Source organism: Terrapene carolina, unplaced genomic scaffold (assembly GCF_002925995.2).
Source record: "Terrapene carolina triunguis isolate 2854851 unplaced genomic scaffold, T_m_triunguis-2.0 Scaffold233, whole genome shotgun sequence".
NCBI classification, from domain to species: Eukaryota; Metazoa; Chordata; order Testudines; family Emydidae; genus Terrapene; species Terrapene triunguis.
In genome coordinates, this window is record NW_020664584.1 from 5,591,009 (window position 1) to 5,607,409 (window position 16,401).

General features: G+C 48.0%; 1 protein-coding gene across 1 annotated transcript in view; it reads left to right on the forward strand.

Moving 5' to 3' along the window:
- EPB41L1 (erythrocyte membrane protein band 4.1 like 1) overlaps positions 1 to 13,196 on the forward strand; it is a 151,348-nt gene extending 138,152 nt beyond the window's left edge. Inside the window, exons 17-23 of the mRNA XM_026656757.2 lie at positions 581 to 691; positions 1,755 to 1,835; positions 2,154 to 2,216; positions 3,751 to 3,846; positions 4,822 to 4,902; positions 7,943 to 8,059; positions 10,898 to 13,196. Coding sequence (XP_026512542.1) covers positions 581 to 691; positions 1,755 to 1,835; positions 2,154 to 2,216; positions 3,751 to 3,846; positions 4,822 to 4,902; positions 7,943 to 8,059; positions 10,898 to 10,906 — 558 coding nt within the window. The 3' untranslated portion in view covers positions 10,907 to 13,196. The remainder of the gene's footprint in view (positions 1 to 580; positions 692 to 1,754; positions 1,836 to 2,153; positions 2,217 to 3,750; positions 3,847 to 4,821; positions 4,903 to 7,942; positions 8,060 to 10,897) is intronic.
- Positions 13,197 to 16,401: the final 3,205 nt, after the last annotated feature.

Sequence of the window (16,401 nt, forward strand, 5' to 3'; positions counted from 1 at the left end):
TTCCCCTCCCGGGCTCCAGCTGCGCTGGGCAAGCGCCAGCCGGGGGCGCAGGGTCTGGGGGCTGCCCGGCAAACCCTGAAGCCAGTAGCGCTGGGGCAGCCCTTTCCCCGTGGCTGGGAGTGGGAGGGAGGAGGGGGCGGAGTTAGGGCGGGGAAGGGGCGGAGTTGGGGCGGGGCTGGGGGTGGGGAAATGGGCGGGGCCAGGGCCCGTGGAGGGTCCTCTTTTTTTATTTTTTAAATATGGTAACCCTACACTGGCTAATTGTGTGGGGAAGCCTGCACAGTGCCTGTGTGCATTATGGGCGACGCTGGTCTGTGCTGTTTTTTTCTCAGTGTAAAGAGGCCTACAGTTACCCAAGACAGTGACCTTGCAAATGCAGCCCGGGCCTCCTAGCACCCACAGCTCTTCCCAGCAGTGTTACTTGGTCCATGGACTGCAGGAGGCGGGTACTAACATGTGCAGCTTAGGGAAAGAGGTGCAATTCAATACACACTAAGATGCTGTTGCATTTTTAACCGAACCCCAGGAACCAACGCAGTTTCACGCAATCTGTTGCTGACTTGCTGTGTTCCCTCTGCAGTCATCCGTTCTGAAAACAGAGGCTGTGACTGTCAGCTCGGTGACTGGCACGAAGAAGACAGAACCAGAGGTCTCCGTGCACCACAGAGTCACCACGGCGGAAACAACACAGGTGACTTGCTCCTTTGCACTTGCTGAGTTTTACTCCGCAGCACGGCACTGCCACTCAAAAAGTGCGAGAGCCAGCAGCTTTGCACCACCATGCTTTCTGTGGAGCCTCATTCTGGAGTTAACAAAATCCCCAGACTGCAGGAGAAATAAAAGCAAACCAAACAGGTTCTTCCTCTTACCCCTCGGGGGTTGGAGACCCCTGGCCACACACATAGGATTCATTTCTGGGGCCTGATCTACACCTAAAACCCTAGCGACATTGCTCAGGGCTGTGAAAAATGTCATGCCCTGTGGGACATAGTTAGGTCAACCTAACCACTGGTACAGACATGGCTAGACCTTGCTACCACCTTTCGGAGAGGTGGATTCACTACATTAATGGAAAAACCTCTTCTGGTGATGTAGCGTCTACACTACAATGCTACGGGCCCAGCTACAGCGCCATAGCTTAGCCGTGGTAGTGTAGACATACCATTAGATCAGGTGAGGTTTTTACAATGTGCTGGTCAGTTTTGTGGGGTTTCTTTTTAATCCTTTAAAATGGTAGGCCTTCCTCAGCAGAGACCACAGACTAGACGGAGCAAAGACTGACGAGCCCTCTTCTTATCTAGAGACGTCAAATCAAGGCCCCATCCCACTCCTGGCTCTTAAAGAACTTTTCTCTCACACTTTTCTCACAGCACTTCTCTCTCACATGCACCCCCCTCCGCACGCGTCACTTGAATACGGGATTCACGTCCTCTCCTAAATTGGTGTGCAGCATTGCTGTGCATTGCTCTCTGACTGCTGTGCCCCTCCCACAGGAGGCTGCCTTGGTGGGGGGCAAATAACAGAGACCTGTGGTTTGCATTCCTGTTCATTAAACACATCGCACCAGGCTAGTTACTGCCCATCTGCAGCTTCAAGACGTGTCTACGGCTTCCCTACCCCCAGTGCGTCACTGCTCCAGGGCACTAACGTTCTGTCAGCAAGTGCAGACAAAGCAGACCAAGCGCTCCTTTCCAGCTGGCTAACTCCCCGGCTGTATCCGCGCGGACTCACCAGGTCTCCCCTTCCCTTGGCAGGTCGACAGAGGCACCACGGGCGGAAAAGAGACAACAGCCACGTCCCACATCGTCACCACAGAAAGCATATCAGTGACCTCAGTAAGCATGTGACCTCTGCGGAGCCAGGCCATCTTCTCCTGGGGTCCCCAGGTGGCGGTGTCTAATTGCGTCCTCCCTCATTGATTGATTCCTGGGTGCTGAGTGAGGGGGAGCGGCCCTGAGCTGGGTGGGGGGCTTGGCAGGGGGCGCTGTTCCATTGGGGACAGGGACGGAAGGGCACTCTGTCCCTGGCCATTTGAAGATGCCAGCAAACGAAGGGAGAGGCCTACAGACCTCCCGTGTTTCTGATGCTCCCCTCCCAGCTGTTTGTCCTGCTTGTGTCCATGCCAAAGCTCCAATGTAATGTTGTTCCTCCAGGATCACAGTACCAAGCCTGGGAAGGGAATGAGCCCCGCTACCGAACTTCGCTCCATATCTCCGGTGAGTTGAGAAGGTGCTTCCACTTCCCAGGTTTCTGTGCTGGACAGAGGCCCTGGGGGTGCTGCAGGGATGCTGTCTGGCTGTGAAATGCCACCCCTTGGAGCTGGCCCTTGGCTCAGGATTTAGGCTGTCCTCAGTTGGTAGCTCACGCACCTGCTGCATTATCTTTTCCTGGGCGCAGACACCCTCCTCCAGCATGGGGCCGGAGTGCACCATCTCCTTGCTGAGAGATTTCTGTGGAGCGGGAGGGGAGGACAGGCTGGCCATCCCACTTGCCTAAGGAATGCAGGGCAAGGCAGGGCCTGGAATCTTCCACCTGGTGACTCTCTACTGTCCAGAACAAGCACACACATTGAACACAGATTGGGACCGGAGAGCTCCCTAGGCTCACTCCTCGCTCAGGCAAAGGTCTCATTGACTCCAGGGGAGCTCTGCTTGAGCAGCAGCATGCAGGGGTTGGTCTAATATCACTAAGGCTTTGGAGCCGCAAGAGGTCAATGTCATGCACCAGCTGCAGATCCCTCTTCTCGGGCTCAATCCTGTGGGGTGATGCTCGGCTTCCATCGATGTCCATGGTCAGCAATTTGCGGGGCGCACTCAGCACCTTGCAGGATCAGGCCCTTAGAGCAGCACGTTCTGTTTTACTGCTTTCCCCCTTTGATTACTACTAGGCGGGGTAAAGCCCGGCCCGATGCTGCCCCCTGTTCCAGGTCAGTCACTTACCAGAGCCTACGTCCCAAAGAAGCACAGACACTTGGGGTGCCTGCAGCAGAGAAGGGGGTACACGCATCCAGCCCAGACACTCAGAGGAAAATTGCATCTGTCCTTAACTCTTCTGTGTTTGGAGTTGGATATAAAACAAAGGACCCCAAAGAAATGCAATAGAATGGAATTGTGTTCCCCATTGGGAGGGGCCCTCTCTGCTGCTCCATCAGCTGTTGTGGTTGCTCCGGAGATGACAGCCTGTCCCCACAAAAACACTTAGACCGGTTGTAAGCCTCTCTCTTGCCTGGCAAACTCTTCACCCCTCTGCAGGGCAGCCAAGCAGCAATTCATGGGCTGACAGGCTGAGTAATAGCCTTGGCTGTCTGAGCCCCACTTCTCTCTCTTCACTCCTTTTTTTTATCTTCCTCTCCCATCATGGGCTGGCTCCCAGTCTCACACAGGGAGGGCAGGGCTGGACTCAGCCAGCCCCTGCTAGCACAGCTCTCCCTCTGGTTGCACTCTCTCCTTGTGGAAGGACTATGAGAAGCACAAAAAAGGCCATGGTGGTGGGTGATCCAAGCCCTAACTCCCAACCTCCACAGCACAGCACAGAGCCAAACTAGGAGCAGGCCTGGAAGACAGTGAAAGAGAGAAAAGGAATGAAGAAAGAATAGGGAGGTTTGAATGATCTGTCCTGAGAACCGCGAAGTTGTAAGCTTTCTGGCATCCTCCCAAGCCCCACACTGATAGCATTAGGGGAAGTGGCATTACTGACAAGGGCTCCATTGCCCTTGGTCCTGTTGACGGATGTTCCTTGTGTGTTTTGTAGATCACCAGCAGCTCTGCTGGGAAGGAAGTTCTCACCAGCATATTTGGTGCCACTGCAGAAACCCTCTCCACCTCCACCACTACCCACGTTACCAAGGTAAGAATGACGAAGGCACAAAGTCAGGAGTGGGACATCATCAAAACATAATACCTTGTGGGCAGGCTGTGGGTTCCTTAAGAAAACAGCTTCCTTTGGGAGAGGAAGGACTTGTACACCAAATTGTAATGTACACTAATTGGAAACAGCAAACGCATCATCCCATAGTGGCCCATGACTGACGCCATTTACATAGCAACTGAACATGCAAGAGTCCTTTACCATTTAAAGTAAATGGGGCACTTTCAGCATTGTTATAAGTGGGTTCCACTTCATTGGGGCCAGTAGCACCGGGGTGAATTTGGGCCAATGTGTTTCTGCCATTTGTGGCTGTGTCCTACATTTCAGGAAGGAAGGCAGTTCGCAGTGTGCATGTCATATATTTATACACACCAGGGACAAATCCGATCTACTAGGAAAGGGGGGGATTTTACCAGTGAGGCAGAGAGAAATGTTCTGAGTTGGGTTGGATTTCTAAATTGCTCGGCATTGCCCCAGCTCCCCCTGATTTAATTGGGAGCAGAGTTGGGTCGGTGCTGAGCACTTTTGAAAATCTCACCTACCACACCTAATGCCAAACCAATGAAGAGAGCCATTTCCAAACCCAAGAGCCCTCCAGGGAAAACCACCCACACAGGTGCCCGATACTGGGGCAAAAACACATCAGCTGATCTCAGCTCTTGGGGTGACACACAGGGAAGGTGGGATCTCAAATTCAGCAGCTAACGTAGGACACAAACCATGGAAGCCTTTAAGGATCAACTTCAACGCCTTGAACTGCATCCCCAAGTGAACAGGAAGCCAGTGCAGTCTGTGGAGCACTGGCGCAATATGTTCCCTTTGGCCCTCCCCACCAAGCAATCAGACTGCTCTGTTCTCCACTAGCTGAAGCTTGAGCAGCCTCCAAGGCAGCCACCTGTCTAGTGCGTGAGAATCATCCAGTCTGTGTCCATCCTGCCCCCTTTTCCATTTCAGACTGTGAAAGGAGGGTTTGCAGAGACCAGAATAGAGAAGCGGATCATTATTACGGGAGATGAAGATGTGGATCAAGACCAGGTAGGAGGGAAACCTGTGGGAGGCCATTCGGTACTGTTAGGGGACCTTCAATGGTGACTCTTTCCTGCACTCGTTTCCTACTCTGCTGGGAAAGCAAGTCCGTCCACAGCCCAGCTATCACTGGGAAGTGCTTGCTTCCCTGAATGGATCATTCGCACCAGGGTGTGGAGGAGGGGATCAACTGGGGTGGAGGTGATATAGGGGTACAGCAAGCTCTGCACTCACAGCAAAGCCTATCTGTGCCCTGAGCAAGTGACGTGAAAGGTGCTGGCCAGTAGCATCTTCCAGTCTAGAGTCTCCCACCAGTGTCGCTTTAAGTAACGAGGAAACAGCACATGCTTGCTCTTCTCAGGTGTAGCTAGCTGTTTGGACAGTGAACACAGGCAGGCCGCTGGGGTGGCATAGCTGTAATTGAGATTACACTCTAACCACCAAAGGAGGGAGTGGATTGAACGCGTAAGCCAAGCACAATAAAAAAGAAATCCAAAACAAGGATTAAATTCAAACAAGGAGCCAGACTGTGGAATCCTCGAAGGATACGTCCACACTGCAGCCACGGGTGCGAATGGTACGTGCCCTAGCTGTACTCTAGCTAGCTCACTGAATATAGCAGTGAGGATGTGACCGCATAGGCTTCAGTGCTGGCTGTACAAGCAAGTACGTACCCAGGGGGATCAGTTGGGCTTGTGCAGCCCAGTCTGAAGCCCGCGTCTCAGCATCCTCACTGCTATGTTTAGCAAGCTAGCTAGAGTACAGCTAGCAGGGGTATGTCTACACAAGCTATAAAGCATACCTGCGGCTGCACTGTAGACACTCTTGGAGTCAAATAGGTTTGAGTTCTTTTTTTTTTTTTTTTTTACAAGCAGAGCGTTCTTATAGCTGGAGTTGTCATTTGCGTATTGCAACACTCTCTAGAGCAAACCTGGACCTTCCATCTTCTTCTCTATGGAGTTTCGCTGTAGCCCATCACACTCCAAGTGCTTCCAGTGAATGTATTCGTCGTGTTGAGGCGCTCTCTCTTTGTGAATGAGTAGCAGAGGGTGACACAAGTCTCTTGGACAGAAGAGCCGGATTCCAGGCACTGGTCCAGGACACGCTTCCTTACTTTATTTTATAATACCATTAAGAAAATCTCAACAATACAAAGTACAGAAAAAACTAAATGTAAAAACAAAGTTCTCTTAAAAGGAGCAGAATCTAAAATATTAGCTTAACACAAAGAATTGCTGAAGTTCCTCTGCTAAGAGTTCAGTGATGAAGACTCAGACGTTCTGCATCTCTAGCTGAAGAAATCTGGCAATAATATTTGCAAACTCATGGATGATAGGAGAGGTCCTGGAAGACTGGAGAACGGCTAACATAGTGCCCATGGAAAGGGAAAGGAGGAGCTGGGAAACTATAGACCAGTCAGCCTGACCTCAGTACCTTGGAAGCTACTAGAGTAATGTATAAAACATTCAATTTGTGAATACCTGGAGGATGAAGTGGTGATTACTAGCAGCCGGCATGGATTTACCAAGAACAAATCATGCCAAACCAGTTTGAGTTCCTTCTTTAACAGGGTAACAGGTTTCGTGGATAAGGGGAATGCGGTGGACATAATATACCTGGACTTCAGCAAGGCTTTTGACACAGTCCCACATGACATTCTGGAGGAATGCAGGCTTGGCAGAACTACCATTAAGTGGATACATAATTAGTTAACTGCAAACAAAGAGTAACTATTAATGGAAACATGTCAGATTGGAGGGAAATCTCAAGTGGGGTTCCACAGGGATCTCTTCTGGGTCTGGTTTGGTTTAACATCTTTATGAATGACCTGGATGTAGGAATAGAGAACATCCTGATGAAATTTGCAGATGACACAAAGCTAGAGGGGTTGTCAACACTTTAGAGGATTGAGCTAAAATTCAGAGTGATCTTGATAAATTGGAGAACTGAGCTATAGACAACAGAATGAATCCAACAAAGACAAGTGTAAGGTGCTGCACTTAGGGAAGAAAAACCAAACGCACAAATACAGAATGGGGGACAACTGGCTTGGCAGCAGCACTGCTGAGAAGGATCTGGGAGTTGTGGTGGATCACAACCTCAATGTGAGTCAGCAATGGGATGCTGTTGTAGGTTGTATTAACTGAGGCATAGCATGCAAGTCAGGGGAGGTGATGGTACCACTTTGCTCAGTGCTGATTAGGCCTCGGCTGGAGTACTGTGTCCAGTTTTGGTCGTCAATGTATAACAAGGATGTAGAGAAACTGGGAAGGATCCAGAGGTGAGCAACAAAGATGATCAAAGGGATGGAATGCAGCTATATGACCAAAGGCTGAAGGAACTGGGTATGTTTAGTTTGGAAAAGAGGAGATTAAGGGGGGACATGGTATCGGTCTTCAAATACTTGAAAGGCTGCCATAAAAAAGATGGAGAAAAGTTGTTTTTTCTTACCACAGAGAGCAGGACAAGACGCAATGGGTTCAAACTACAGCGTAGTAGACTTAGATTAAATTTCAGGAAAACCTTCCTAACTGTAAGAACAGTGGGACAGTGGAACAGACTGTCTAGGGAGGTTGTGGAAACTCTTTCACTGGAGGTTTTCAAAAGGAGGCTGGATCACCATCTGTCTTGGATGATTTAGACACTACAAATCCTGCATCTTGGCAGAGAGTTAGACTAGATGACCCTTGGTCCCTTCTATCACTATGATTCTACAGAAAATAAGTCCAGCAAAGAATGATGAATAGGACATCCTAGGGTTTTACAAATCCTTGGTCAGCTAGTAGGCAAGATGTGCTGGCAGGTCATTACCCACAGATTCAGCTTTGAATCTCTGTCTTTGGGTTCGCAGGGATGGTTAAGCTTCTCGAGAATTCAATCCAAACCCAGTTCCTTACGTGCCCAACCTTAGCCATGAGTAGTTTCACATGCCCTGGGCCCATTTTCTGACATGCTTGTGGCTTGCTCCAGAAGTAATGCTAATCTTGGCTATTAACAAAAGATGTAACTGACATTGTGGTAAATACTCTGACATTGTTCTGGTTTACAGGCATTGGCTTTGGCAATCAAAGAGGCAAAACTACAGCACCCTGACATGCTGGTAACCAAAGCTGTGGTATATAGAGAAACAGAACCATCTCCAGAGGAAAGGGACAAGAAACCTCAGGTATGTATAGAAGTTACAAGGTAGAGCCTCTCTCACGGGTACAATATATATAGGTTACAGTGCAGGCAGGGCATCCTCCATAGGTGCAATATGCTAGAATTGATAAATGGTACAAGCAGGAAGTCCTTCACAGATGTAATTCATTGACAACAATACAGGCAGGGAACCCCTCACAGCTATGATGCGTAAGTGATGATACAGGCAGAGCCTCTCTCATATTGTAGTTACAGTAGGAAATAGTGTAGATCAGAGCCATGAACAACTTTTTAAAAGGCTGCTCCTAGAGCAGCCTCTGAGACGTGCTACGGGGACTGCTTTGCTGCCCAATTCTCCGGGCTACTTGCAAAGCAGTTCTGTGAGCAGCACCATGTCTTCAGTGTTCTTTATCTAGGGTTGTCACAATGACTGTTCCAAAGGCCTTATCTCGGGGCCCAGTGTTTATCCCATTTCTTCTTGCACAGCCCCTCCTTACTTCCAAATACCCTCAGATTTCCTTCCTAGGAACCCTCTGTCAGTTCTCTTAATCGTTTCCCCGGTGTGTGGTGTTTCACTCATCTTCCGTCTTAGACGCTATGGGATAGGTTTGCAAAGGGCTTCCAAAAATGGCCATGTTTGTGACCGAGCCCATTTGCATATTCTAAGAACCCACATTTGCAACTGGAGAGGGATATCTGTGTATGCTCCAGGAGACTGGACTGTCCTGTCCAGAGGCCTGGGAATGGCCCAGAGAGCTTTTACCATCTGATTGCTGTGAGAAGACCTGTAACCACATCACCAAACCCACCACTACCATTGTCCTCCTTGTTATCGGGCTCAGCATGGACTGACTGAGCACTGTATTGCAAGTGCCCGTTCTGTGGGTAAAGTGAGGACTTTAGTCTTCAGGTTCTGCCAGCCTGCTACCACTCACCAGCACTACGTTCATCAGGAATAATTTTTTTAATTGCTTTTTTTAAAACCCAGTTCCCCAAGTTGCCTCCTTCTAAATGTCCATATGCCAGTGCTAAAGCATGTATTTTGCATGCACAGGCCGGTGCAGTCTCACAAACTCCAGGCGTTTCTGGAGCCCTCTTGAAAACACGGCTCTGCTTTTTGTTTTTCTTTCTATTTCTGATTGATCTAAATAATCTTGCTTTAAATTTCAGGGCTGGAGGTTGGAATTTTGAAAAATGGATGTTCGTAGTATCCCATTTCATGTGTTAGTCATCTGTTAAACAGGCATCCTGAGCTCATAAATGAAACAGACAGACTCTATTGTAAATAGACGCAATGGGCCAAATGCAACCCTGATGTGACCCTGTCAGCTTCAGAGGACATGTATCTGAGATGAATTTGGCCAGATGTCCAGAGACATTGGCACAGATACCAGAGATAGCTGGAACCAAGATCTGTCAGGTTTAAAATGTTTGGGTTTTGTTTGTTTTTGCACCTAAGCAGCTCGTAAGCTTTCATCACAATAGAAATAGTAAGGAAAAGGCAACAATGAGCTAATAAGGCAGCACAGGGACCTCAAACAAGGGAAAAAAATAGCAAGGGGACGCATCACCATTATATCGACAACAAAGAAAGGCAAAAGGGAGTCTAAAATAAAGGAAGACTGTGAAAGCTTGGTCACTGCAGTAAAATATGGGGCTAAAATCTCCTCAGTCATGGCTAAGGCTACAAGTTTGTCATGGAGGGCATGGAAGTCACAGTGACTTTCCATGACCTCTGTGACTTCTGCAGCGGCCGATGCGCCTGGCCTGGGGCCACCTGAGCAGCTCAGGCAGCCCCTGGGCCAGTTGCACTGCCTGCTGCTGAGGCAGTCTCAGGCCACTGCGCCCCTCTTCCCCAGCAGCAGGGGGGGGTTGGGGGGGGGGGGGGGGGTTTGGGGCGCGGGAGGGAGTGAAGGCTCTGGGCGGCGTTTACCTCGGGGGTACCCTGGAAACGGCGACATCCCTCCGCTCCTAGGTGGAAGTGTGGCATGGCTAGGGGACTCTAAGCCCTGCCTCCGCCTGCAGGCACAACCCCCGCAGCTCCCATTGGCCGTGGTTCCCGGCCAATGGGAGCTGCGGAGCAGGCGCTTGGGGTGGAGGCAGCATGCAGAGATGTCTGGCCATGCCTCTGCCTAGGAGCTGAGGGATGTTGCCGCTTCCAGGGAGGTGCAGAGCCAGGTAGGGAGCCTGCCAGCCCCGCCAACCTCCCCTCCCCCAGCACCAGCGAGGGTCCTGAGCTGCACTGGCGGTGCCCCCTGGGGTGCCCTTTTCCCCTGGAGCACCCACGGTGCCCCCCGGTCATGCCCCTCCCCCCCGATTTAGTCAGGGGTATATAGTACAACTCATGGATAGGTCACGGGCCATGAATTTTTGTTTACTGCCCATGTCCTGTCCATGACTTTTACTAAAAATACCCGTGACTAAAACGTAGCCTTAGTCATGGCCCAATCCTGCAAGGTGCTGTTTGCCATCAATTCCAATTACTTTCATAGATTATAAGGCTGAAAACTAGGAGACTATGATTATTTGATCCTGCATAACAGACAATACCAGAGAATCACCCGGTAATTTGTACATCTTTTAGAAAGATATCCAGTCTTTATGTAATGACTTCAAGTAATGGGGACTCTACCAATGACTTCAATGAGACCTCGCAGGATTGGACCCTTACAACAGGGCAACCACATTTAGATCAGTTGCACTGCACCAGCGTCATGAGAGTAGAATATATCCCCTTGTGTTTGCAGCTTGATTGTCTGGTGCCTTAATACAAGAAAAAGGCTCTTTATAAACCAATAAATAATATTAACCAAATGAGAAAGGAAATGCTCCATTATCAATCATTTCCGTCTGCCCTGTGCAGGAATCTTGACCGCCGTGTTCACAGAAGTTGGCATCTCTATTCAAACCCAACTCGGAGAACAATGAAGAAGGGGCCTTCCTGCTGGATTCCTCAATGAGACCTAGACGTCCTGGCTGCAACGTTAATGGCGAGAGACAAATTTTTTAAAAAAGGAATAGCAAATATATAATATATATATATATATTATATATATATATACACAGGAAACAAAATGCATCCTTGCACTGCTGCTATATGCTGGAGGTGAATTGCAAACAGCAACATCAACAATAACACACAAAACCAACCGCCTACTTTAGCCTTTGCAAACAAATTGAAGAATTGACTGGATTCATCAGAAAAACAAACAAAAAATCATGATAATAACAATAATATTATTAACATACAATAAACCGCCATTTTGCATGTTACATTTAAAGGACACACAACTCATGGGTTCATTTGTTGCACACTGAATGGAAAGGAAACGTGCTTTGCAACAAAGCAGCAAACAAAAAAACTCCAACAACCCACAAGCAGATGCAAAACTATTCCCCACCTAAGGAAAGAAGAGAGAGAACCATTGAATTGTTTGATTACTTTGTAATTATTTTCTGCTTCAAGATGTGTGGTGATCATCCCTCTTCCCCATTCCATGCTAGTTCTGTTACATCATTTTTTGGTTCTGTTCTTACCCCCCCACTTGTCCTTCCTTCTCTTTCCTCTGTCCCCTTGTCCGGTCTCTTGTTCTGCTGAAGGTAATAAGAACAGATCTCATTTAAAACAAAACAAAACCGATATGTATATGGTTTCTCATTTATAAAAATGCAGTCTGTAGGGGTTTCATATGAATGTGCTTTTAAGTTATGTATATTATATATAACTGGGGGTGTGAAGTGGGGGGTGGGAAACAATATTAAAATAATTAAACAGTGCTGGTAAGTTTGCTGATGACATTTTTAAATTATAATTGTTTGGTTGACTGTGGTTGATATACTATGAGAATCTTAGCTCACACTGATATCCCACAAGAAGAGAACAGGAAACATTTCATTAGCTGCTGCTCTTTGGGGGGGTGGGATGGGACGTTTGCCACTGAGTTGATGCACTGCGGCAGGAGGGGTTGGTGTAGTGACACAGTGTATGGTGTTTGTAATTGGTTGGTTGGTGATAAGGGAGGGCTCAGCAACATGGAGGGGTGGGGGACTGGGAAAGAAGGAATGGACTGCATCCATTTACCATTACCAAAATGTGCCAGACAGAAATGTCTCCCCATGCCCCCAATCCAAAGATGTTGAGGTTGTTTGGAGACTCGAGGTTAGACTGTTTGATTCCCATGCTTCCCGCCTCTAGGAGTCTTTGACTCCTCAGGTCTGGAGCCCTAGCAGCAGTAGAGGTATCATATCACACTTGTCAGCAGGTTCTTGAAAAGCAGGCACCTGGGCTAAGTTAGGGATGCATACAGTGATCCCCCCCTAACCCACTGGTCTAGACGCTTGTTTCTAGCTTCATTTCTGAACCTCAGCCCCAGCTTGAGAGCAAGTACCTCTCCACAGCAAGCTGTATGTTTGCATTTTGCCAGGGTGGCTGTAGGCTGTGCAACAGCTGCCCTGGCAGGAACAGGCGAATGGCAGCTCCCCCATGGTACTGTCTACCGATACTCTGGCTTAGGGTTGACTCCTGTCCATCGACAGTTGATGAGGAAGATACCATGTGACAAACCTGCAGGGAATAGCAGGTTTACAGGGCTGGATAGCATTGCCCAGTCATCCAGAACTTAGAGGGCAGATGCTGATGAGGCAGCGGGAAGGCAGAGAGGCTGCTTTCCCCACGACTGGTCAGAACTTGGCACTTAGATAAAGTTTTCCTCTGCTGCTGCCTATGGAGTGGAGATTTTGGGCCCAGTCTAGGACCTGAGGCACTGTGTGAGACAGGCAGTTAGGGCAGACTTAGAACCAAAAAAAGAAAAGGAAATGAACTGATTTCCAAATGGAATTGTCACGAGCTCCTGAAACTACAGAAGGGTCCACAAACATTGCACTATCTTTGTCTTTATTTCCCCACCACCACCACCCCACACTTAATGCCTGGAGAGGAAGCACATCTAACTAGTCCCCATGATAGGATCTGGGAATCCTACTGAAAATGGACAACTTGAATATTTAGAATCAGGTGGGCATACCCCATATGATCAATTTCCTACCATAGCAGGGATTCCTGAGTCTCTGGTGGGCCTTGGTCTTTGCAGTTGGCTTCTGGGGGGGAGGGATAGCTCAGTGGTTTGAGCATTGGCCTGCTAAACCCAGGGTTGTGAGTTCAATCCTTGAGAGGACCATTTAGGGATCTGGGGCAAAAATCTGGGGATTGAGCCTGCTTTGAGCAGGGGGTTGGACTAGATGACCTCCTGAGGTCCCTTCCAACCCTGATATTCTAAGATACTGTGTCTCCATGAAGTCTGTTCTCCTTTTGGCACATGGGTTTCTCCTGTAAGCATTAAAGGGATGAGCACTGGCTCCCTGACAATAGCACTGATTCATGTGCTAGTGCCAGTGAGGGTCATTTCAGGCTTCTGATGAATCCAAATGTGTAGTGTTCTCCCTGGATTCTACCTGAAAGTTCACAGCCACCCATAACCTGCTGCTGCTTTAGGGACAACACTCACCAAAACCAAAAGGAATGACAGCAATTACACAAAGACTTTTTTTTAAAAACACCCAAGTCAGCTGTAAAAACCACACGTGCTTTCAGGAAGAGAAGCCCAACTCAGAGGACCTGTTCCCAAGAGCTGTGCAAGGCATTAAGCCTGTCTGTTCTGCTATCAGAGGGGGTACATTCCCCCATGCATCACACTGGCTGTTTGACACATTTTGAATTTCAAACAAACAAACAAAAAAAGCTGGTAGAAACTTGATGCTATTGAAATTGAATTAGGGGCTACTTTGAAACTCCAGGAGCCTAATTCTGATCTCGCTCATGCTAGTGTAAAATCTGGAGTCACTCCATTAAAAACAGTGGAGTTGCACTGCTGCAAAATCGGTGGAAGTGAGATTAGAAACAGACCCTGCATGTTCAGAGCTAAAAAACAGTGGACCTATTTCTCTGGATTCCTCACAGTGAGTGACAATGGGGGGGGGGGGAGCATGAGTCTTTTGCTCACCTGGCAAGATGTGGGTTTTATAGATATATATATATATAATCCACACCTTGCCAGGTGAGCAATAGACACAAGCCTTTTCTTTATATATTTTTTATATATCTATATTGTTTGTGATGGTGTTGAAGCCATGCATCACTCTAAGGCCTTGGCTTCCTCCCACCTTCTTCGTCACTGTCGCTGACATTTCAGATTTTTCTTTTCACTATTTTTCTTTTTTCTGGGGGCCTTTCCGTTGAAGTGGGTGGGAGACACGAGTGCCTGTTTGTCCCTAAATCTGCAAGTTCATTTCAAAACTGGCCTGCAATTGCATGAGTGATAATAATAATAATAAACAGGATTTTTATTTGAAAAGCACCTTACCAACCAACTGCAATGCTCTGTCGTTCCTTCACTAACTCCCCTTTCCTCTTCCCCTGTTCCTCTTCTCCCCCTCGCCCCTTTCAATCATATTCTTTTTCAGTGCTTGGTGGTGTATGCGTGTGTGCTCACTGTTCTTGTATTCAATAAAAGTGAAATAAATGTGTTTGATGCTCAACCAGCTTGTGGCCTGAAACTGACTTTTCTCTGATCTGGACAGTAGAGAATTAGAGGAGGAGCTTTAGACCCAGGTGCTTTACAGGTTGAAAGTATGCCTGGAGGCAGCATTGAGTGAGAGCAGGAAAGAGATTGTACCTTCCCTTGTTAGCCTTGATACAGGACTGGGCAGAATGGGGACAATTCAGGGGTCTATTTAATGCAGAGGTTAAATGAGGGGGGGGGGAACGGGTTTCCTAATTTTCTTCCAAGTTTCACCCACAAAATAAGCTCCATCCACACAAGTCACCAGAATGAGATCCTGCTCACAGTACATTCTACGATGTTCAAAATATGAAGGTGCGTGCTCTCTGAGCTCCATTGGGCTGATGGTTCCCCCTTGGTGGGGCTTGAATATGTCCATGGGTTTTGTTGGCTTCTTGGGTCAGGCTCCTACTTGATTGGGTTGGAAGGGGGGCCTATAGGGATTATAATAACAAATACCAGCCATTTGTGGCACTAAAATGAGACAATACAATAAATTGTGTAGATCTGTGAACCTCCTTTCTTACATGAGGAATAAAATAGTTTTCTGAAAGCTAAGATTCTGGAGAATGAGGTAGCCATTTGAGAGAGATGCCAGTACACCGAACCATTGTGTACCAACTGAATCCAAGCCTGGAGATGGGGACAAGCTGGGACCAAGAGGTTGGATGGGTGTAGTAGGTAGATCGAAACTTAGAGCAAGGTGGGTAAAATTGCCATCCATTTGGGAATTAGGAGTGGGCTGGAAGGCAAATCCTGTCCCTGAAGGGTTTCTTTGTAAGAGAAGGGCAAATTTTGTCTTCATTTCTTCCCTGGACTAGGATGGAGGGCATGATGGAAAGCCACAAGCGGATTTCTACTAGTCAAGTCAATGACATGCAATTATTAACACTAAGGAGTCTGGTGGCACCTTAAAGACTAACAGATTTATTTGGGCATAAGCTTTCGTGGGTAAAAACCTCACTTCTTCAGATGCAACTGAAGAAGTGAAGTTTTTACCCATGAAAGCTTATGCCCAAATAAATCTGTTAGTCTTTAAGGTGCCACCAGACTCCTTGTTGTTTTTGTAGATACAGACTAACACGGCTACCTCCTGATACTTGACAATTATTAACACTATTTATGTTGAAACATTATTTTGGAGCTGTTCCATGGTCAGGTTGTATTTTTACTGCTGTGGGGATGTGAGGTTTTGGAGTCCAACCCAGACCAGTACGAGGCTAACAAGCAAACAAAAATTAAAATTTTCTTTTTAATGGCTCAGATCTAACTTGACAAGCTACGGTCTTTGTTCAAGGTAGTTCTTCAAGTGAGTGTACATGTTGATTCCACCCTTGGTGTGCATGGGATGCGCCCCGTGCACAGTTGTTGGAAATTTTTCCCTCAGTGGTACCTGTTGGGGTGGCTGCAATAGACTTTACAAGACCAGCTCTTTGAAGGGTCTTTGCTAGTTTTGGAGCAAATTGACTCCAAGTTTCATTGCTTTGAAGATCTCTAGAACAACTCTAAAGTCCTCTGGGTTGTACACTCCAGCCCTATCCAGAAAGCACTTCTGCCCACAGCAGACCTACTGTTACTCTGCCCTGGCTCCTTAGCAGAACCTGCAGAGAAAGAGGAGTAGGGATTACAGAGGCCTTCTCCTGCCTCTGCATCAATGCCTGCTCCATCTAGACACCTAGGGGTGCTAACCAGGCCTTTTGATGGGTTCCCAGGATGCCAGATTCCACTTTCCCCATATTTGCAAACCACCTTTCCCACTTCCTCAGAGCTTGGCCCGGATCTCCTCAGACCACTGGGTACTAAGCGCTGT